General features: G+C 35.0%; 2 protein-coding genes across 3 annotated transcripts; both read right to left on the bottom strand.

Moving 5' to 3' along the window:
- Positions 1-626: 626 nt before the first annotated feature.
- On the bottom strand, positions 627-8,303 carry LOC133293852 (DEAD-box ATP-dependent RNA helicase 35). 2 transcript variants are annotated; one of them, XM_061492468.1, is made up of 3 exons: positions 8,153-8,303; positions 6,538-6,627; positions 627-2,777 (listed from the first exon to the last, which is right to left on the bottom strand). In XM_061492468.1, the coding sequence occupies exon 3, from the start codon at positions 2,733-2,735 to the stop codon at positions 969-971; it is 1,767 nt and encodes a 588-aa protein (XP_061348452.1). In that variant the 5' UTR covers positions 2,736-2,777; positions 6,538-6,627; positions 8,153-8,303; the 3' UTR covers positions 627-968. The 2 variants fall into 2 exon arrangements, with proteins under 2 accessions (XP_061348452.1, XP_061348451.1); XM_061492467.1 differs by lacking the exon at positions 6,538-6,627.
- A 6,925-nt stretch (positions 8,304-15,228) lies between these two features.
- LOC133293903 (uncharacterized) lies at positions 15,229-19,559 on the bottom strand. Its single transcript, XM_061492525.1, has 4 exons — positions 19,464-19,559; positions 18,827-18,904; positions 17,979-18,716; positions 15,229-17,320 (listed from the first exon to the last, which is right to left on the bottom strand). The coding sequence occupies exons 1-4, from the start codon at positions 19,557-19,559 to the stop codon at positions 15,422-15,424; spliced, it is 2,811 nt and encodes a 936-aa protein (XP_061348509.1). The 3' UTR covers positions 15,229-15,421.
- Positions 19,560-20,557: the final 998 nt, after the last annotated feature.

Below are 20,557 nucleotides of genomic sequence, written 5' to 3'. Positions count from 1 at the left end.
CTGAAGCAGAAGGTTGACCCAAATTCAAAGGCCAAAATTGAAAGGAATTGCGTGACAGATGCTGCTCAAATAATGCCAACGACAAATACTGATGCCCCATAATTTTTTAAGGCCCCCGTACGTGCATTTATCTACGTTACATCATTTTTATTTTTATTTTGATAAGAGATAATCTTGACAAAGACGGGTCTAGAATTAAGATTTTAAATTTTATTCAAATATGATATTAGATATAAATAAATACATGCTCTCACCCTTGCTCTAACTCCCAACATTAATCTTGCTGCCTTATCAGGTTATCATAAAGTCATTGGTAGATTTTATATTTTTGTATTTTTATCAAGTAGAAATATCAGATATTTTTTTCTTTTCTTCTTTTCAGAAGTCAGGATTCCTAATTAATTTCCGACGAAGATCTCAAATGCAAATAGGCCAAAAATGTGAGAGCAATTCAATCTATTTATTTCACATAAGATTTCATATACGCATTTGTTTTAGATGAACTAACTCATATACACGAATTTTACAATGGAAAAGAAGTTTCCAAGTTTATTAGCGAGAATTGTCATAAAAGACTACAAATTCCAGGTTAAAAGAGACTTGTCATAACTGACCCCATTAAATCATTGGAAATAAAAATTGAATTTCTATTATTGCAAAGTGACAATGTCCCATATCAAGCTTGTAACATATAACATTCTAGCAAAAAAATCACCAGAACACAAGGCATCTGCTTCTTACAATTCACCTAAGTTATTTCAACGTAAATCATCCTAGACTGCATAGACAGGTGAAAATCAATCCACAATTCAGTCAACACACAATCTATCAATTCAACCATATGAAAAACACCAGTACAAATGCAATGAAATTCATTCGATTTAGTACTACAAAATATAAAAGTTGCAAATATATTACATAACCCAGTAGTGTTAAAGAGAAATTGGTTCACAAGGGATAGGCGCCTTTCAAATTTCCCCTCTGTAACCTCCAGATCCAAAATAATCCTTTCTATTATTTGCGATTGCCATGCTCTTCTGATGTTCTAATTTGGGACAATCACGGATTCGGTGACCAAGCCCACCACAATATGCACATCCTTTGACTCCACTTATGTCTGTGATTTCCTCATTATCTTCCATTGGATCATTAAGCTCGGCCAAAACTGGGGGAATCCTTTGTTTTGCTTCTTGCAAGAGGTGTTTCAAATCAAGTAATGTTGTCTCACTTTGATTCTTGTTTATAAATGTTGTTGCTATACCAGTCTTGCCACATCTTCCGGTTCGTCCAATCCTATGCACATAATTTTCAATTTCAGCAGGCATGTCATAGTTAATGACATGCTGAATATCAGGAAAATCCAAACCTTTGGATGCAACATCAGTTGCAACCAACACATCTTTCTTTCCAGCCTTAAAAGATGCAATGGCATACTCTCTCTCTTCCTGATCCTTGCCTCCATGAATAGCCACGGCTTCCACTCCTTTCAAGAGAAGATACTCATGTATGTCATCAACGTCAGCCTTGTTCTCACAGAATATTAGAACGGGAGGTGGGGTTTTTTGTAAGCACTCAAGGAGATAAACTATTTTTGCCTCTTGCTTAACATACTCTACCTCCTGGATTACATCAAGATTTGCTGCCCCTGCTCGTCCCACATTGACAATAATAGGTTTCACCAAAGCGCTTCTAGCAAAGTTCTGAATTTTGGTTGGCATAGTGGCAGAAAATAAAAGAGTCTGCCTTTGGGCTTTGAAGTGATCAAAAACTTCTCTTATGTCATCTTCAAATCCCAAATCTACTAGTCGATCAGCCTCATCTAATGTTAAATACCTGCAGTTATTAAGATTCATTTTCTTCTTGGCCAACATATCCTTTAACCTCCCGGGAGTGGCGACAACAATATGAACACCCTTCTTCACAATCTCAAGCTGTGATCTCATATCCACTCCACCAATACAAAGCAAAGGCCTGAGCTCTGGATATCCAGCTTCCTTCATAGGTATCAAGAATTGTTCAACCACTTCATAAGTCTGCCTAGCCAGTTCCCTTGATGGACAAATAATCAAACCAAATGGACCTTCTCCAGGAACAATAGGCATCATAATTTCCTCCTGCATTGCTACCATGATCATTGGCAGGACAAAGACCAAAGTTTTTCCAGAGCCCGTGAATGCAATCCCAATCATATCCCGCCCAGATAAGATAACAGGAAGGCCTTGCACCTGAATGGGTGTTGGTTGCACAATTCCCTTAGCTTTCAAATTCTTCAAAACTGGCTCCGGAAACCTCATATCCTTAAAATTCTTAACTGGGGGTGGGATATCTTCACCGTCAACTATTATATGCCACTGCTTTCTAATCAAATCACATTCCTTCTTAGACATCCTTCTCACATGCAAAGGCGGCTTCCACCCTGTAAGCAAAGGTTCTGTATAAGTGATCCCCTTAGCTAATTCACGAACAGACATAAGGGTTTTCCTATCTGACAAGTTCTCAATCATCTCCTTCTCCTGTTGAACAATCTGTTCTGTCACACTGATCTCGGGTTGTTCTCGTTTCAACTGTGATGCTTTGACCAGAAGACTGGGCTTGGTTTCAGCAACACTTAGTTTCTCCAAATCATCGTCAGTGGCAGTAGAGGCCTTCCCTTTGCGTTGGAGAATCTTCTGAGCTTCCATGGCCCGACGCTTGGCCACAGGCACATACTCCACATAATCATCATCTTCTTCCATTTTTGCTACCAATTTGAGTTCAAAATATCAGTTCTTTTGATCCTGTTTGCATTTCAAAGAAAAATTAGAAAAAAAAAATAAGCAACATGATGAACAAAAAAAATCAATCATACCTAAAGCCGTCAAAATGGGCCAACCCGGCCCGTTAGGCCCTAATCCGTGCGGGCTAGGGCCAAAAAGCCCGCATATGAAACAGCCCACATGGGCCAAAAAAATATATAACCCTGCGGGCTAGGGCCAGCTTAAATCCAGATAAGAGACCAAATTAAGAACCAAGAAGGCTTAAAGGACAGCCACATATTTTCATAATAAGGATTTCATGAGAAGAAAATGAACAGGAAATAAAATCACTTTGAATTAAACCAATAAGCTGTCATTAGAAGTAATAGAATCCTAGTCAATAGGCTAAATAAAAACTTAAGGCTAAAAAAAAACTTCGGTAGTACACAGATAAGTGTAAGCAACAAGCAATACATGCACAAGTTTACGCAACTTAGCACATCACATGTAATTCAAGTGCATATGCATAAGTTGTAAGTAATAACAAATTAGATTAAAACTAAAAGTGGTAATAAATTCAAGTGCATATGCATAAACTGTAAGTGGTAACAAACAGTAACGTAGACCAGATGCAGTTAATCAAGGACAAGCACAAAGGAGAAATGCAGAAGTTAAAAAGTAGGCACTAATAGTTGAGAGATTAAACTTAGATGAGTGATTGAAGTCAAATTGATAAATGAATAAAGATTAAAAATTATAGCAGAGGAATATCATGGATGAACAAATACTAAGGCAAGGCAGTGAACTTAGCAATCTGCAAATCCGATAAAAGATTACCAGCAAGTTAAGTTGAAGATAAAAAATTAAATGTGAAGGAAAACAGAGAAATGGTTTATATAAAGTATAAGCACACGTTAGTAACATCAAACACGTAAATGGTAAAACTAATTAATGCAAGAAATCAAAAGTTGAAGTAATTAACAATTAAAGCAAGCAAGGAATCTGAATTTTATATCAAATTAAACAGTTATTGGGAGTTCATTTCTCCACTACTAATTTTGCTTTTAGATTGCTTGAGAGGTGTTGCTTATATCTACAGTCTTCAATTCAACTTGAAGTCTTGAACAACTTTTATGCTTGTGACTTTCATCATCCAACATTTTTAATTATGATTTACAACAATTCGAACTAACAGCAAACCAAAATCAGTAAAATCAAGGCAGATAAAGTGATTTATATTATTAAATAGATACTGAAAAGATACTTTGCTACACTTTTTTCACTACCAAACTTACATGATCTAAACCCCTGAACTGAAATCAAAGACAAAATGCAAAAGCACATAGCCACACATTTAAAAAAGAAAAAAAGAAAAGAAAAGAAAAAGTGCTGAACAATAACTCGTTTGATCAAAAATTGAGCAGCAAACAAATATTATTGCTCCAAAACCTATCTCCTAAAAACCTTTAACACTCCGAAAAACTGAGTTTGTTTTATAATGGTTCCCCAAAGGCAAAGAATCCTAGCTCTTCACTGAATGCAAAAAGTGAAACATACCCAGATGCTTAAAATCGAAGATTACACGGTACGAATGCTTACACTTGCTCCCCTAACTACCCAGCACATCTTCTGGTCCATGAAGTGGCTTAATATTTATTGTTAACACAGAAGACGAAAAGGAAATTGAAAAACGTATAAAGAAGAAGCACCGTCCATGATAATAGGAAATGATATCCTAGAGAGAGAAAATATGCGCTGCTTCCATAGACAGAGCACTGTAATGGAGGAAATAAAGAGAGAGAGACCTTGGGTGGAGGTGCTGGAATTGCTGGGAAGCTTGGAAACAAGGTAAGCGGATGCACTCGTTGTGTGCAAGGATTTGAAGGAGCTCAATTCTCTTTGGAACAATCTTGGCGTAACAATAGGGTTCTGGCGAGGAGTGAAATTCGAACCACGCAAAGAAGAAAATCATGAAAAGAAAGAAAATTTGGGGATTTAGGGTTTGGATAAAAAGAAGTGGGCTGGCCCAAGGTTAACCCCACCCTAACCCAAAAAGAATGAGGGTCATTGGGGCTAGCGTTAAATATAACCCTACCACATGTGGGCTGGAAAAAAAAGGGTTGAAAATTGAGGGTGTAGGGTTGGCCCGCGGGCTGGAGCCCATATTGACAGCTCTAAATACCCTTCAAGATCTAGTAGAGTTTGAAATTAAAAACAAAAAGTCATCCTTGTCCTGTAGAGCTGCCAATATGGATCGGTCCACTTGGGCCAAAGACAAAAAGCCCACATCTTATGCAGGCCAACCCTAGCCCACCCTGATGGGTTAGGGCCAGCCTGTCAAATTTTTTTTTATAAAAAAAGTAGCCTACTTGAATGGCCTGGCCCTAGCCCACCCTATGGATCAGCCCACTAATTTTTTATTTTAAAAAAACTTTCAGATGACCAAGATAATTTTCTTTTTATTAAAAATATATTTAACCCCGCAAAAAACAACGAAATCAACACTCTTTAAATTACTAAAGTTAAGCTTTCATGACCAACTATAAAGCCCACATATCTATTCTAAGGTTTTGTTCATATGTACAATATTGCTGATATAGAAGCACAACATGCATTAGAAAAATCCATATACATGCCAGAGATTGACTAGAAGAATTATGTCAGGCAGTACATCGAAATTCACATAGACCACCAATAATACATAAGGCTAAAGCTAACAACTAAGTGTAAAAGTAGAATGACACAAGGGATAAAAACAACAACGGTAACTGAGAACTGGATCAGAAATACGTAGAAGAATGAACCTTTATTACAGAAACCCACTGTGATCAGTGTCAATGTGACAACCAAAGATCAAGAATGATACAATTCTCCCTCTCTCTCTAACTCCCAGGTATTTGAGAGACCTGGTTCTCTTCCAGATTCTGTCTCACAAATCTCAACTGACTCTAACTAACTACCCCTATCCCCTGTTCCAGCCATCTACTGCCACTCTGTCAGTCATAGAGCAGTACAATGAAGAAAGGGGAGGGAGATGAAGATGGATGTAGCAATCAAGATTTATCATTATCCCGTTATCCTAGATGTCTGTTATTAGATTAGTTTATCTCTATTTTAGTTGCTTAAATTATCTTATTGGGAGTTATCTTATGAGTGTTATTAGTTTTAAATTTAAATTAGGATTTTCTTATTTTATTGAAGTTGTAATTCTATAAATTGTTAGCTCATTGAACACATAAGAAGAGAAGAAGAAAATAATTAAGTCTCTCCCTAATGTCTAAATATCCTCCCTAATCTCTCTATCTCTAATATCATTTCTCTAACTTTTTAATTCTATTCCAACATTGGTGCTTTCATATAATCTCATCCTCCCATGGCAAAAAACACCGGCCTTAGGAACTTGAACCAACGCGTGGAGAACCTGGAGCAACATCTCCAAGCCGCTAGTACAGTGCGCGAACAACAATATCTCAGTCTGCAAGAATCCTTGAGACAACTGCATGAATCTCAATATCAGCAATTTGCCTTGTTCCAACAAGATTTGGCCCAACTCATGGATCCATAAATGGGATCTCCCAACCACAGCATGACAAGTGTTTTAGGCGCAGGCCGAAATCGAGTTGGGACATCATCCACATATCAGCAACACGCACAACAATTAAAACATAATTTTGCTGCGATGCGAGAAACATGCCCGAGGATCAAGAGCTTACTCCAACTATGGATCAAGGAGAATAAGGAAAATGCAGCCATTAAAATTCAAAATGCATTTCATGGATATCTATTGAAATGAGTTATTCACCAGCCAAAAAAGGCATTCCCAGACAACCTCACAGTGCTGCCTCCGAAAGCAGTGGTCCAGCTGCCGGTTACCGGATCTGTTAATAGTGACCTATCCAGAATTTGAAGATATGCATTTAGCAAACGAAGGATTTACTTATGTGATGGAAAAATTAGAAATTATATTTGATGCTGGTATTTTGGTTAGGATGTCCAATGAAGAGTTTGGAAGAACATTTAAAAATGACAATACTCTCAATAGGTTCCAAGTGAGGCAGCTCAAGCAACTCCGCTTGATACCTACCCTGCGCATGTTGCAGACACAACGATTCGTCTTTGATCCTGGCGGAGGCCCACCTCAACCTCGAGGATGAGGTTGTTTTGAAGGGAAATGGAATGTAGCAATCAAGATTTATCATTATCCCCTTATCCTAGTTGTTTGTTATTAGATTAGTTTATCTCTATCTTAGTTGTTTAAATTATCTTATTAGGAGTCATCTTATGAGTGTTATTAGTTTTAAATTTAAATTAGGATTTTCTTATCTTATTGAAGTTGTAATTATATAAATTGTTAGCTCATTGAGCACATAAGAAGAGAAGAAGAAAATAATTAAGTCTCTCGCTAATGTCTCAACATCCTCCCTCATCCTCTCTCCCTAATCTCTCTATCTCTAATATCATTTCTCTATCTTTTTAATTCTATTCCCAACAATGGAGGAAAATAAGGAACATTAAGATCAGTCAACAAATAAGGGGGGAAACCATCTTAGTGATTCTTATAACATGACTTATTCCCTAATAACATTTGCAGTTGCAGAACAATTGGATAAACAGAGAGAGAGAGAGAGAGAGATTACAAAGGCAGCCAGCCATTTGAAACAATACACCAATTCCTTTTAATCAGAGAAGTTATGGCATATGAACCACAATTACTATCCAGTGTATGACAAAGAAACAAGTAGTAACTGAAGGCTGACGAAAAAAATGATGGTACTATCTCATCTAAATTAAATAAAAGTGAGATTTCACTAAGAGCATCACCACAAAGTAAAACAAAATTATTTAATTTGATGGGACAATAACAATTTGTACTTATAAAGAGACTCGATCAATTATGAAGTAAAGTAAGAACTAGGTATTACTCGATGGAGCCAGACACATGTACCAAAAAAAATGTTTTTGAAATATTAAAAATTTAAAATATTCTTGTGGTTAACAATATCAAAATTAATACATTATTATATATTGATGAGACAAAATATTTTTTCTAGTACAACTATGACTTCATTGGGGTATTTCATCGAACAACACGAGGACATCACAAAATCCGTTCCCCATCGGAAGCCACACCCCACATCGCAAAAAACAAAAGCACAACCAAATCAAATTATCTCCGAATTCCATTAACCCAAACGTCCAATCGAGTTATCGACTTAGAAGATAAAAATTGAAAATGTAGTAAAAATATGAAAGTGTAAGAGCGAAAGAGAGAGGAAGTTTTACACTTCAGAAACAAGCTCTAAGAACTACTTATTAACCACATGATAGCAGACCATGAAGAAAATTTGATCATTCACCCATTAGACACAAAGAAACAAGAGTAACACAATCACAAACTAAATTAAACGGTTAAATACCTCGCTCCGGGCTTCAAAGATATTAGAAGAAGCACCAAAGGGTGGTGCGAAGCGTGCTGGTCAGCCGGTGAGGGAGAAATTAGGAGTAGGAGTAGAAAATTTTGGGTGTTTGGTTGCCGAGAAAGAGGAGGACAAGTGAAAGGAAAAACGTCTACATGGTTCGTCAAAAACAAAACTTAAAATTAATAAAAATTTATGGAGAAGGTTACATTGATAAAAAAAAATTCTTATTAACTTACAAACTACGTTAAGTTTGAGTAGTCATATACTCTTGATTAAAGTTTGACTATTCAAATTTAATGTAGTTTGTAAAAAAAAAAAAAGTTTCTCAAGATAACCCCTGCCTATATATTCTGGGAAAAATATTTCTGCAGTTACCGTAGATAAGTTATCTGCATTTATTCCCAAAACGACGTCATATTAGTATTGAAATCTTAAAAAATTATAAATACAAAAACGACATTATATATTATATAGGGATGAGTTATTCTACTTATATTTTTTCTCTGACTACCTTTGTCTACCACTCTACAGCACCGTTAGATCAGGATCTCAACTAATTTTTATTTTTCTCTTTCTTGTTAAGATTCTGATCTAACGGTGTTTTAGAGTGGTAGACAGAGGTAGGCAGAAAAAAAAGTAGGTAGAATATCATATCTCATATATATATATATATATATATATATATATATATATATATATATATATATATATATATATATATATATATATATAGGTTATTCTACCTACCATTTTTTTTTTGCCTACCTCTGCCTACCACCCTCCAACACCGTTAGATCAGAATCTTGAGAAGAGAGAGAGATAAATGTTAGTTAAGATTATGATCTAACGGTGTCGGAGGGTGGTAGGCAGAGGTAGGTAAAATAACCTATCCCTATATATATGAGTGAGATCATTTTACAACAGTATAAGTTACACTCTCAATCTTGACCATTGATCCCAATTATATCTAAGGGCTCTAATTTTTTAGTAATGTGAGCCATTGGATACAAGTAGATTAATGATCAATATTGAGTGTAAGACTTCTAACTCTTACAACAGTATAAGAATATCTTGTCCCTATATATATATATATATATATATGGCTTTAATGTTTCTACAGTGAATGTAGATAAGTTATCTACATTCGCTCACAAAACAACATCGTTTTAGGTTGAAAAATAAAAAAATTATAATAAAAAAGACAATTATAACCCTGAAATAAATTATAATTGCAAAAATACCTTGATTTTTGTCTTAAAACGACGTCGTTTTGTGATCAATGTAGATAAGTTATATACATTGACCGTAAAAAAAGTGAACTATATATATACATGGGGCAGTATCATCTTACACCAGTGTAAGAATAATAAGTCTTACACCAAATCTTAACCATTAATTTTTTGCATCTAGCGGTTAAGATTTATTAGGTCTCACTCATTAATTAATTTTTAATTCTCAATAAATCTCAATCGTTAGATGCACGGAAATCAACTTTTAAGATTTGGTGTAAGATTTATTATTATTACACCAGTGTAAGTTGATCCTATCCTATATATATATATATATATATATATATATATATATATATATATATATATGGGTTTAGCGGATGTAAAGTGATTGCACCTAAGGATTGGTGCAGTCATATAAAACTACGTCGTTTTATAATGTAAAAGTATTAAATATGAGGAATAATAATCATACAAAGGTAGAAATAAATATAAAACATTAAATATGAGGAGTTGGAAATAAATATAATATTTTTATTTTCTACAATTAATTTTAAATGCGAACTTCCTTTATCCCACCCAAAACGACGTAGTTTTTAGGTGACTGCATTAATGCTTATATACAGTCACATTACAAATCATTTTACCTATATATATATATATATATATATATATATATATATATATATATATATATATATATATATAGGAGTTTATACTCCTCCTTCTTCTCATATTATAGATAGGCGGAGCCCACTTCAATTTTTGTTCTCTCACTTCTTCCCCTCTCTCTCTTCTAATTATCGTGTCAGCTGCAAAATAACAACTTCTCCGCCAACAGGAGAAATTGTTATCTCGTATATATATATATATATATATATATATATATATATATATATATATAAGTATTTTTCCAGTCACTGGAGATAAAGTTATCTACTGTGAACTCAAAACGAAGTCGTTTTGGAGTTGTAAGATTAAAATTTTTAATAATAAAGACTAATATAACCATGTAATAAATTAGAATTACAAAAACATCTTGATATCCGTCACAAAACGACGTCGTTTTGTGATCACCGGAGATAACTTATCTCCATTGATTAAAGAAACATTTTACATATATATATATATTGGGTAATATATTGGTCATGTAACAGGAAAACAAAAAGTTTTCCTCCACATACATGAATTGGGAGAGAGAAACAAATGTAATGTGAGAGAAACAAGTTTTAATGGATCCCACATCAATTCTTGTGTGTGCAGGATTTTTTTTTATTTTATTGTTACATAACCGATATATTACCTATATATATGGGTTTATTGTTTTTTCCTATCACATGAGATAAAAGTTATCTCCTGCAACCTCAAAACTACGTTGTTTCGAGGGTTAGGGGAATTCAGTAATTTTTGAGTGTTTCAGTAATTTTCATATAATAAAGACACAGACAAAAAAGTTATTGAAACACCCTGGGTTGCAGGAGATAAAGTTATCTCCTATTGTGGGAGAAATAATAAACTTTATATATATATATGAGGTAGGATCATTTGACATCGGTGTCAAATTTGAAGTTTGACACCTCATCTGAGAGCCGTCAGATCAAAAAAAATCAACGACTCTGAAAAGGTGTCAAACTTTAAATTTGACATCGGTGTCAAAGGATCCTAACTCTCTCTCTCTCTCTCTCTCTATATATATATATATATATATATATATATATATATATATATATATATATAAAGGAAAATGATTTGTTTACAATTTTTTTTTATAAATTTTTGTAAATTACACTATGTATTCTCGGGAGAACATAGTATAACTTAGTGTTCTCCCAGAATAACATAGTATAATTTGTAAACAAAAAGTTTATAAATATAATCTTTCTCGTATATAAAAGGATAATCATTTTATACTGGTATGGAACTCTCAATATTAATCGATATTACCACTTGCATCTAATAACTTAAATTTGTTAGTTATGCAATTAATAATTAATTGATGCCACCTAACAAATTAAACCATATAAACGTATACAGGGCATGATCATTCTACATACATTTTTACCTCATCTTGATTTGATTGAATGATTTTGAGGGAACGAGAATGGGATTAGGAAAGTAATGTAAATTCCCATTTTATTTTTATTTTAGTTGCTTTTTCAGTCTCTAATTGTTTAAATCAATGATTTAATTCTTGATTGTATTTTAATTGTATCCAAAAGAATGCGAGAGAGATTTCTCAAGATTAGAATACGAACAAAAGGCTTTAATGTTTCTAAAGTAAATGTAGATAAGTTATCTACATTCACTTCCAAAATGACGTCGTTTTGGGTTGAAAAATTAAAAAATTATAAAAAAATACTATTGTAACCATGAAATAAATTATAATTGCATAAATACCTTGATTTCCGTCCCAAAACGATGTAGTTTTGGGCTGACTGTAGATAAGTTATTTACATTGATTGTAGAAAAAGCGAACCCATTGACAATATGCTAAAATTTAACAGGTTTAGAAGAAAATGTGTTCGCATTTAGGAAGAAAATGAATGAATTCACCGTCCAAGAAGAAACTATGTTCGGGATTTAGTGTAATCTGTAAGAACCTGCACCGTTAATTAAGATATTTAATTAATTAATTATGCGAAATTAGGAAATGATTCCATAATTGACTCTAATAATTATTATGAGGCTTTAATAATTATAGTAAGTGAGTAATAATGATGAAAGTCGCTTTTCGGAAGAAAAATGCAGATACCGGTTCTGCTAGTCGGTATAAATGCGTACCGAAAAAGTATCCCGGAAAATTATACTAAATGCATGTTAATTACTAGAATAATATGTAGGACTTGTAAAACGAGTTTCAAGTCCAGATAATGAGAACTGGTGCTAGAAACTGGTACTGGCTTGGAAAAGTGCGTACCGGAAAAGTGCTCAGAAAATTATAAGAAAAATATGATAAATCTTAGAAAATTATGTAGTTTCAGAATCTAAAGTTTGGGATTAAAATGCTAAGCGTAGCAATTAAAGTTAACACTGTGTGTTTAAGTGGCTTGGGCTATAAATACCCTTTGTAAGGGCACAAAACCCTAGAAAACAGTTTCTCTACGTGAGTGTGTGAGGGTGGCTGATCAGCTTGGCTGACTTGTGGGGTTTCTCCTCCATTTTGGGTCCAAGACACTTCCTTTCTTGATTTTCTTCACACTTTCACTTGGGATACACTTGGTGAGGATGAGAGCTAGCCTTGGGACTCTATTGCTGGTCTTTTCTGAGTTGAGAGAGCTGCTGTGTGTGAGGTTTTGAGGCTGACTTGGGTTGGTTGTGTGTGGAAGCCTTTGTTTTGGCATTATGAGGTCCAAGAAGCTTCCTTTGTGTTGAAAGGTCCAAGCTTGTTGATCCATTTTCGTGCACCTTGTTGAGTCAGTCTTGAGGGGCTGATTGTGAGCTCCAAAGAGCAGCCTCTTCTTCTGTTTTGGCCTTTGGTATGTATACCAACCTTTAATCATGAGTTTAATGCTTAAAAATGAAAGCTTGATGCATGTTAAGGTTAAAAGACGATAACTTGTTGTTGGGTGAAGCTTAACACATCTAGAAATGCATGATTAGGTGTTTAAAATCGGTAAAAAGGGAACCTTTTAGGGATATCTTCACGAAAATGCAGAAACTGCATTCTGTCGTGAGATATCCGGATATTTGTCGAACTGATATCCGGATATTGGATATCCGGATACGTGGTTTTGGAATATCCGGATATTGGATATCCGGATATGTGAATCTGTATATCCGGATATTGCATATCCGGATATGGACAGTGAGATATCCGGATATTTTGGGATTTCGCAGAACAGCAGCTGTGTTGTGTGTACAGTAGGCTATTGGGGGTTTGTGGACCCTAGTTTGATGAAGATTGAACTTCTGTATTTAATGGATTAAGCCAGAATCATGGGATTAAGGGCTTGTGGCTTTGTTAGAAGCTTTAAGACTTGAAAACGTAATGAAAAGGCGTTGTCTTAATATTGTATGCTTGTGGTGCATGTTGTTGATGTATTGTTGGTCCATAACAGATTGTGAATCTGCTGTGTTTGGACTTTGAGCTGTGGACTCTTGGCTTTTGGAGTTAGCTTGCAAGGTAAGCTTCCGTGTCCTCGGTTTAGCCATGTTGTGGTTCCACCATGTCCCATGGGGGTATGGTTTATGCATGTTGTGTACATGCTTTTGGATATTTGATATGTTGATTGAACTTTACATGTAATGGCTTTTAATATGCATGTGTTGTTTCATCTTGACGGGAAGCCTGAGTATGTAGCGCCATACAAGATGGTGTACCGGGGTGAATGCAAGTGGTACTTGCACGGTGTGTAGGTGATAGACGTATACATGCACTGTCTCTGGCCAATAGATTAGTATTGACACACATGACATGATTATCTGCTGCATTGCATTGTTTTAGAAATGATAAATGATAAACTGTTTTTAACTTATATTGCACATGTAAGTGAGCTTGGGGTGGAAGATCCTTGAGGACTCACTGACTTACTGAGATTTCTAGATTAGAGATCTTACCCCACGTTTGGGGAATGCTTATTTCAGGATCAGGTAGTATGGGTACTGATGCCTCAGGCGGCAGGAGGCCGGAGCTTAGCTGATTATGTTGTTTCTGCTTATATGTTAGCATGACTGGTTTTGGATGCTGTTTATGTTTCCGTTATTTATGATATGTTGTTGTTGAGACTGATGTTGGGCATGTTGCCTTATTTGAGTGAGCATGGGGATTGTCCATGACACTTTCTGTTAGTACTTGTATTTGGAGTTGTATAAACTGTTAGATGGTCCGGTCTACGTTGTTGTAGTTCCGTGACTAGAGCCACACTTATATTGTCTATGTTATGAGGTATTTCAGTTAGCTGTTTTATTGAAATTACATACAGGCGATGTTTTATTAATTGATTATTAAGCAAGATTGGTAATGTTAATGGCATCATAATTGAAAAGAAAAAGTAATTCCGCATTTTAATTAAGCGCAACTTAATACGATATTAAGTGCCTGTTTGGATCCTCTTATTTTTAAGCTAGAAGCTACTTATAAGCATAAGCTAGGCCAAACAGGTTTTGGAAAAAGCTCTTATAACGAAAAGTTCTTTTTTTTATAATGAAGAAAAAGCTGAAAATTAAAAGCTCCTAGGAGGAGCTTTTTTTTAAGCTCTTATTTGTTTTTCTTGAATTGTGTGCTTTTTTTTAAATGAAGAGTGATAAAGATAGAAAAAGAGATAATTTTCTTGAAATATGTGCTTTTAAGTAATTTTTAAGCTAAATTTTTTTTGTAATTTCCAAACAGCTTTTAGCTTCTTTTTTTAAGCTCTTTATTTTAACTTTATCTTATAAGTAGCTTCTAGCTTAAAAATAAGAGGATCCAAACGGGCTCTAAGATAACATTACCGAATATATACGGGGTGTTACATGATCACTCGTTCAAGAGGAAACTGTGTTCAGCATTGGAGTTTGCAGAAGGGAACTTCAAAAGGTCATTATCGATAGGCCTCTAATTAGGTATATAACGAACCGGGAAAAGCCACATACACTGATGATGAAAGTGCTGACCGCAGAGGGTGAATCTTGAAATTCTCCTTTATCACCTTAGTTTACAACTTTATGCATCTAAATTGGAATAGCTAGGAGCACAAAAATAGCTATTAACCTTGTGCTCCTTTCATGAAACTTAACATGATTTCCTTGTTTTTCCACTTACCCTTAAAACCGATCACATGTTTAACATTGTAAGAAATAAGAACACAAACAATCAAAGTAGCTATCCCATATCCTATTCCATTTAAAAATAAAAAGGTTGATCTCATAAAAATTCTCTTAAGGCAAAAATCTGTACAATATGTCTAACCACTCCGGCAGCTTTAGAATGCAATTTGCAAGTCAGACAGGAGAAGCATCAGTACTTTCAAAATCAGTTTGTTTCTAAAAGTCAAAGCTTCAATGTGACTGGTTGCTTCAAAGATATCTAGTATAATATATCACTACTCTTTAAATTAATCTAGTGGTTTGCAGATATTTCACTAGCACTAGAATCTCCATTCAAATGCTTTTCTTCTACTAAAACTGCTGTCCCATGATCTGAACTATGACGACGCAGCATTGTTTTGCCTTTTGTACGAGCCCTGCGGCAAGGACTGAAAGCATCTTTGTGTATCTGGATGTCTTTCCTTTTCTGTCTCCTTTGCACGTGCAAGAATTCATTTGCTAAAGATTCCAACGCTCTAACAGTCAAAGGTCGGTTTCTTGTGCTCTGCCTCCTGGGATTTATCTTAGGTTGCTGTTCCATAGATGGATCATTTGCCTTTAGGGTCTGCCCATCTTCCTCCACCATTGCCATCATTTCACCATTTTCAGGCTTAGATAAGACCTGGGGTATGTTGAAGTTGATTGGAGACTGTGCTTCACATTTCTCATCTTTAACACAAGAAACGCTCATGCATTGACAATTTTCATTGAGAATGCTTTCTTGCTTACTTTCTTCCACAATTCTGTCAGCAGAAGAAGCAATTGAGCTTCCATTTTGCTGATCACTAACTGGATCACCAACATTTTCATTGGCATCTGGAAAGCTTGATGACTGAGAAAATGCCAGTTCTTCTGATCCCAAGCCTCCTGTGGATTTTTCAATGACGTGGCTTGACTCTGCCTTGGCACAAGCAGTCAATCTCCTCCGTTTAATGGGAAGAACTGCATGATTAGAATGACCTGATCTTGGTCTCCGACTGAATTGATGCTTTATGGTCCTCTTTAGTTGATTATCATCAGACACACAGGACTTCTGATTTTGCTGGCTTTCTACCATCTTGCTTGCATTAATATGTGGGTTATCATATGCTTCTTTTTGGTTGGTAGCATTACAGTCAGATATGTCCTTTTGGCTATCAGTATTACTAATATTATTTTTACCATACATCTGCATATTGGCTTCCACCACACTTGGTGAATCATCATCGGAAGAGCTACGTTTACTTTCTCCTGAAAGACCAGTCATCTTAGAAGCATCTTCCAATTCAACTTGTGGATACCTCAGTTCTCTCACCTTCAATAATTTTCCATCATAAAGCATACTGGAATCAATAACTCTGAACTTTGTCAACTTTTGATTGATGCTTTCTAACATAACCTTGTCACGGTTTACTTTCCTCGTACGGTTAGCCCCTTTATATGTTATAGCAGCAGCATCTACCTCAACTTTACCCACTGAATTACCAGGTACAGATTTCAATTCCCTTAAACCAGATGACTTCCCTCCATGCATCAAACTGGTATCAATAACCATGAATTCCATATGGGCTGTATTGTAAGTGGAAGCTCGGGGCTTAAGGTAACATTGAAGATGATAATCAGATTGATCATCCTCATATGATCCCGTTTCTGGTTCTTCATTGCAGTTACCAACTTTAGTTTCTTCTTCAAGCTCAAGAAGATTTGGTTCAGCTACCACTTTGCTCAAGACATCACTAACAGAATCAAAGTAATGATCACCTCTAACAAGTTTTCTCCTTGAAAAATTCTCAACACCGGGCATAAGAAAAACCAGATAATCTTTGGAGTTGACATAGCCTTGATTCTTTGGTTGTTCAGAGTGCCAACCTCTTGCCAGTAGGCGGGGCCAAACAGCTTCCCAGAAGAGATCTTTACTTTTGGCTTTGCTAAGTCGAAATCCACCTGTCAAAAGTTTTATTATATCACTGGGTGCAAGAGAAGACCAAGATTTGCTAGTTCGTGCTGAAAACAACCGATTGTTCTTCCCAGATCCTGCGGAAAGGCTTGTAAGGTCTTCCTTCTCCTTACCAATACCAACTGCTTCCACAAGAACACCAAGTCCAACAATAGACTTCAAAGAGGATATGTATTTTTCTAGAGAAGCTCTGCCCTCCACATATGACTTGGAAACCTGATTACGGAAATAAGCAAAGTGAGGACCGAATCACATAAATGATACAACTGGAATGATAAACAAATAAAAGTCCATTTTCCATAAAGGTTCAAATAATCATCGGTACATCACAAGGATAATAACTCAATTAGCTATTCCACATTTCCACCTCAATTACCGTTGTATCTAATGTATTTAGTGAAGCTTTCACTTTCTAACATCAAATGGACTAGGAGAAACAATCTAAGCATCATTTAAAGTTCATAAGCAGAATATATTAGGTACTTCCAAATGAAAAGATATGGAGTACATTGCTGATGGCTTCAATTCTTCTACATGGTTAATATACCCATAAAAAAATGGACAGAAATTGTTATATATATATAAGGCACATCATAAACCAGATTATCATTAAACAAAATTATTATTGTCATAAAAAAATATATGACACTTCAAGAAAGAAGTTAAAAGGAGGTTATATTTAAAATTGCAAGGGGAAAAAATCAACATTGCGAACGTACAAAGGACTGTAACAAAGAGGTGGCACGGGAGAATGAAAGAAATTTTGAAATCATAGAATGCAGTGTGACACAGGCCAAGTCAATCATCAGGCAACTGCAATATACTTGTTATATTTCATTAACTACATTGGAGATGAGATCACACAACTGAATACCTGGAGCAAAGTATCTTGAGATTCTTCTGAGACATGGGGAATTAAGCGAGACAATAGTTCATGTTGTCTACGTCCAGTAAAAAATTTCTGTCCTATCATACATTTTCTTCCTTTTATCTTCCTGCAGCTTGACCATCTACGATATTCATCACTTTTATAAAATTTCCCATAGTAAAATGACAGTATTTCCCCCATCCCTTTGTTCTCTAAGAATCTTTTTATCTGAATAAAATTCTTCCCAAAAACAAACAAACCAAGGAGAAAACTTTTTGCATCAGCATCACTCCAGGAGTTACTTGATGTGCCAGGGGCCATTTTATATTTTTTGCTTTTACCCAGTTCACCTGACTTGCTATCTCCTGACATACCATTCTTTTTTACATTAGCTGTTTTTGCAGGCTTAATTGCATTGACCGTACGATCAATGTCTCCAAGATATCCCCACCCCTCATGCCCACTATCCTCCACTTCATTATGTTTCCATGCACCTAAGATGGGTAAACCAATTGCAAAGAAAAGTGAGTTATCATGCACAACTTCTGAATCAGCAGGATTCATTAGAAGTTGAAGGCGTTCTGGTTCTTCTATCATGGAAGAAACTTCCACCTGGTATTCATGACCAATTCGAGGATTCAACTGTGCGGCTCCAACTATATTGCTTATATCAGGAGAACTTGGAGAACCACTAGATGCATGCTCCATGAAATTATCGTTATAATTCTGCTGAATTGACTCCATCTGCCAAGAATCATAGGATTAAAAACTTAATAACAATAAACTGAAATCAAAGATTAAGAAGAAATATTATAAAGGAAATGTAGATTACATAACATTATCATGGAGCATACTTCAAAAATTAGTTGCAAATAGTCATAAGAGAAATGTACAGAGTTAATCCCCAGCCATTCAGAGTTAACAACTGGCCACTGGTTTTGCAAAGCATCATACTTATTGGAAGAATTCAGATTTTATAACACCATTAGTATTCAACTACCTATAAGGAATTGATAATTTGTTTCCTAACTTCTCAACCCTTTTCATATTTTACCAATATACCAAAATATTAGATTTCTAATTGTTTTTACTCTCAATTATTTCACCACTATCAAATTCTTAAAAAAATCAACAATCCATGAACTCGGAATTAGAGTAAAAGTAACAGGAGCAATTTCTGGGTAAGGAAATCTTCATTGGCGTGTAATTCCAAAAGGATTACAAAGATAAAATTAGAACACAGCTGAAGCTACAACAATCGCTAACGTTAGCCTCAAAATGGATACCTAAATCACCCACATAAAACAGCTATTAATTTTCTTTGCCAGAAAAGCAAATTTTGTCAACTCCATCTCAAAGACAACATTCTTCAATGGCTGACACAGCTTCAAAACAATCACACCAAACAATGACCACCATATATGCAATCTTAGGAATAAAAAATAAAAACCCTTTGTGGAAAATAATATAAAGGCGAAGAATTTTAATTACCAACCGACAACAAGATATACAACCCCAGATCCACTTGTATGCAAGTTCATAATCAAAGCGCTTGCAGATGAATACATAACAAACTGACTCAGACATGTAACCGAGGAAGAGTAAAGGAAATCATTGAAAACAGAAGATAACAAGAACAGTCATTGACACGAAGATTAAGTGCACCCACATTACAAGCACATAATTGTAACAATTAATCGAAATATCAAGCACCCAAAAATATTTAAAGTATCTTTCTCCGTATCCTATATTATTATACACACATAAATAATCTGTATAATCCACAGCATCACAACGGATACACACATTGGACAAGTCAAAGGTTGATGACAGAGAAAGATGAATATTTGTTAACCTCAGAACAGATGGTAGAAACGTCAAATGCTAAAACTTGAAAGGGGAAGCATCAAGCAAAGTACACACGTAAGAAGAAAAATAAATCAATAAATAAATGAATGGGTGCTAATATTATGAGTTGATTTGTATATATACATAATACATATATATATGTGTGTGTTATCAAAGTTGAGTGAACATCAAAGACGTTAACGTAGAAGGAAGAAGGGAAAGAAAGAGAACCTGGTCGAAACACAAGGTGAATTCGCGGGGCAAGAATCACACAATGAACTACTTACATCCTCACTTTAAAAACACGCCGAGTTTCCTTCAACAATGTGACTCGCCCGAGTTCATGACACTCGAGTTGAGTTCACGACGTGAACAAAAATTGAAACTTGAACGAGGGTTTAGTATATGGATTGGCTTTTATACAATTAATCGCAGATAATTTATCTATATTGAGTCCAAAATGATATCGTTTTGAGATGAAAATTAAGGTATTTTTGTAATTATAATTTATTTCAGGATTATAATAGTCTTTTTCATTAATTTTTTAATTTTTCAATCCAAAACGACGTCATTTTGAAAACGAATGTAAATAACTTATCTATATTTACTTTAGAAACACTAAGGCCTTATTATATTTTGATTGATGACGGTTATATTTACAAATTTTTTATTTAAATTTTTTTATAAATTATATTATGTATTATACTTTTAAAAATACATAGTATAATTTATAAAAA

The sequence above is a fragment of the Gastrolobium bilobum genome, unplaced genomic scaffold (assembly GCF_033153095.1).
Source record: "Gastrolobium bilobum isolate Gb01-03AN ecotype WA unplaced genomic scaffold, APGP_CSIRO_Gbil_v1 utg4431, whole genome shotgun sequence".
NCBI lineage: Eukaryota > Viridiplantae > Streptophyta > Magnoliopsida > Fabales > Fabaceae > Gastrolobium > Gastrolobium bilobum.
Note: the sequence above shows the minus strand (reverse complement) of the source record. Positions and strands in the feature narration are given on the sequence as shown.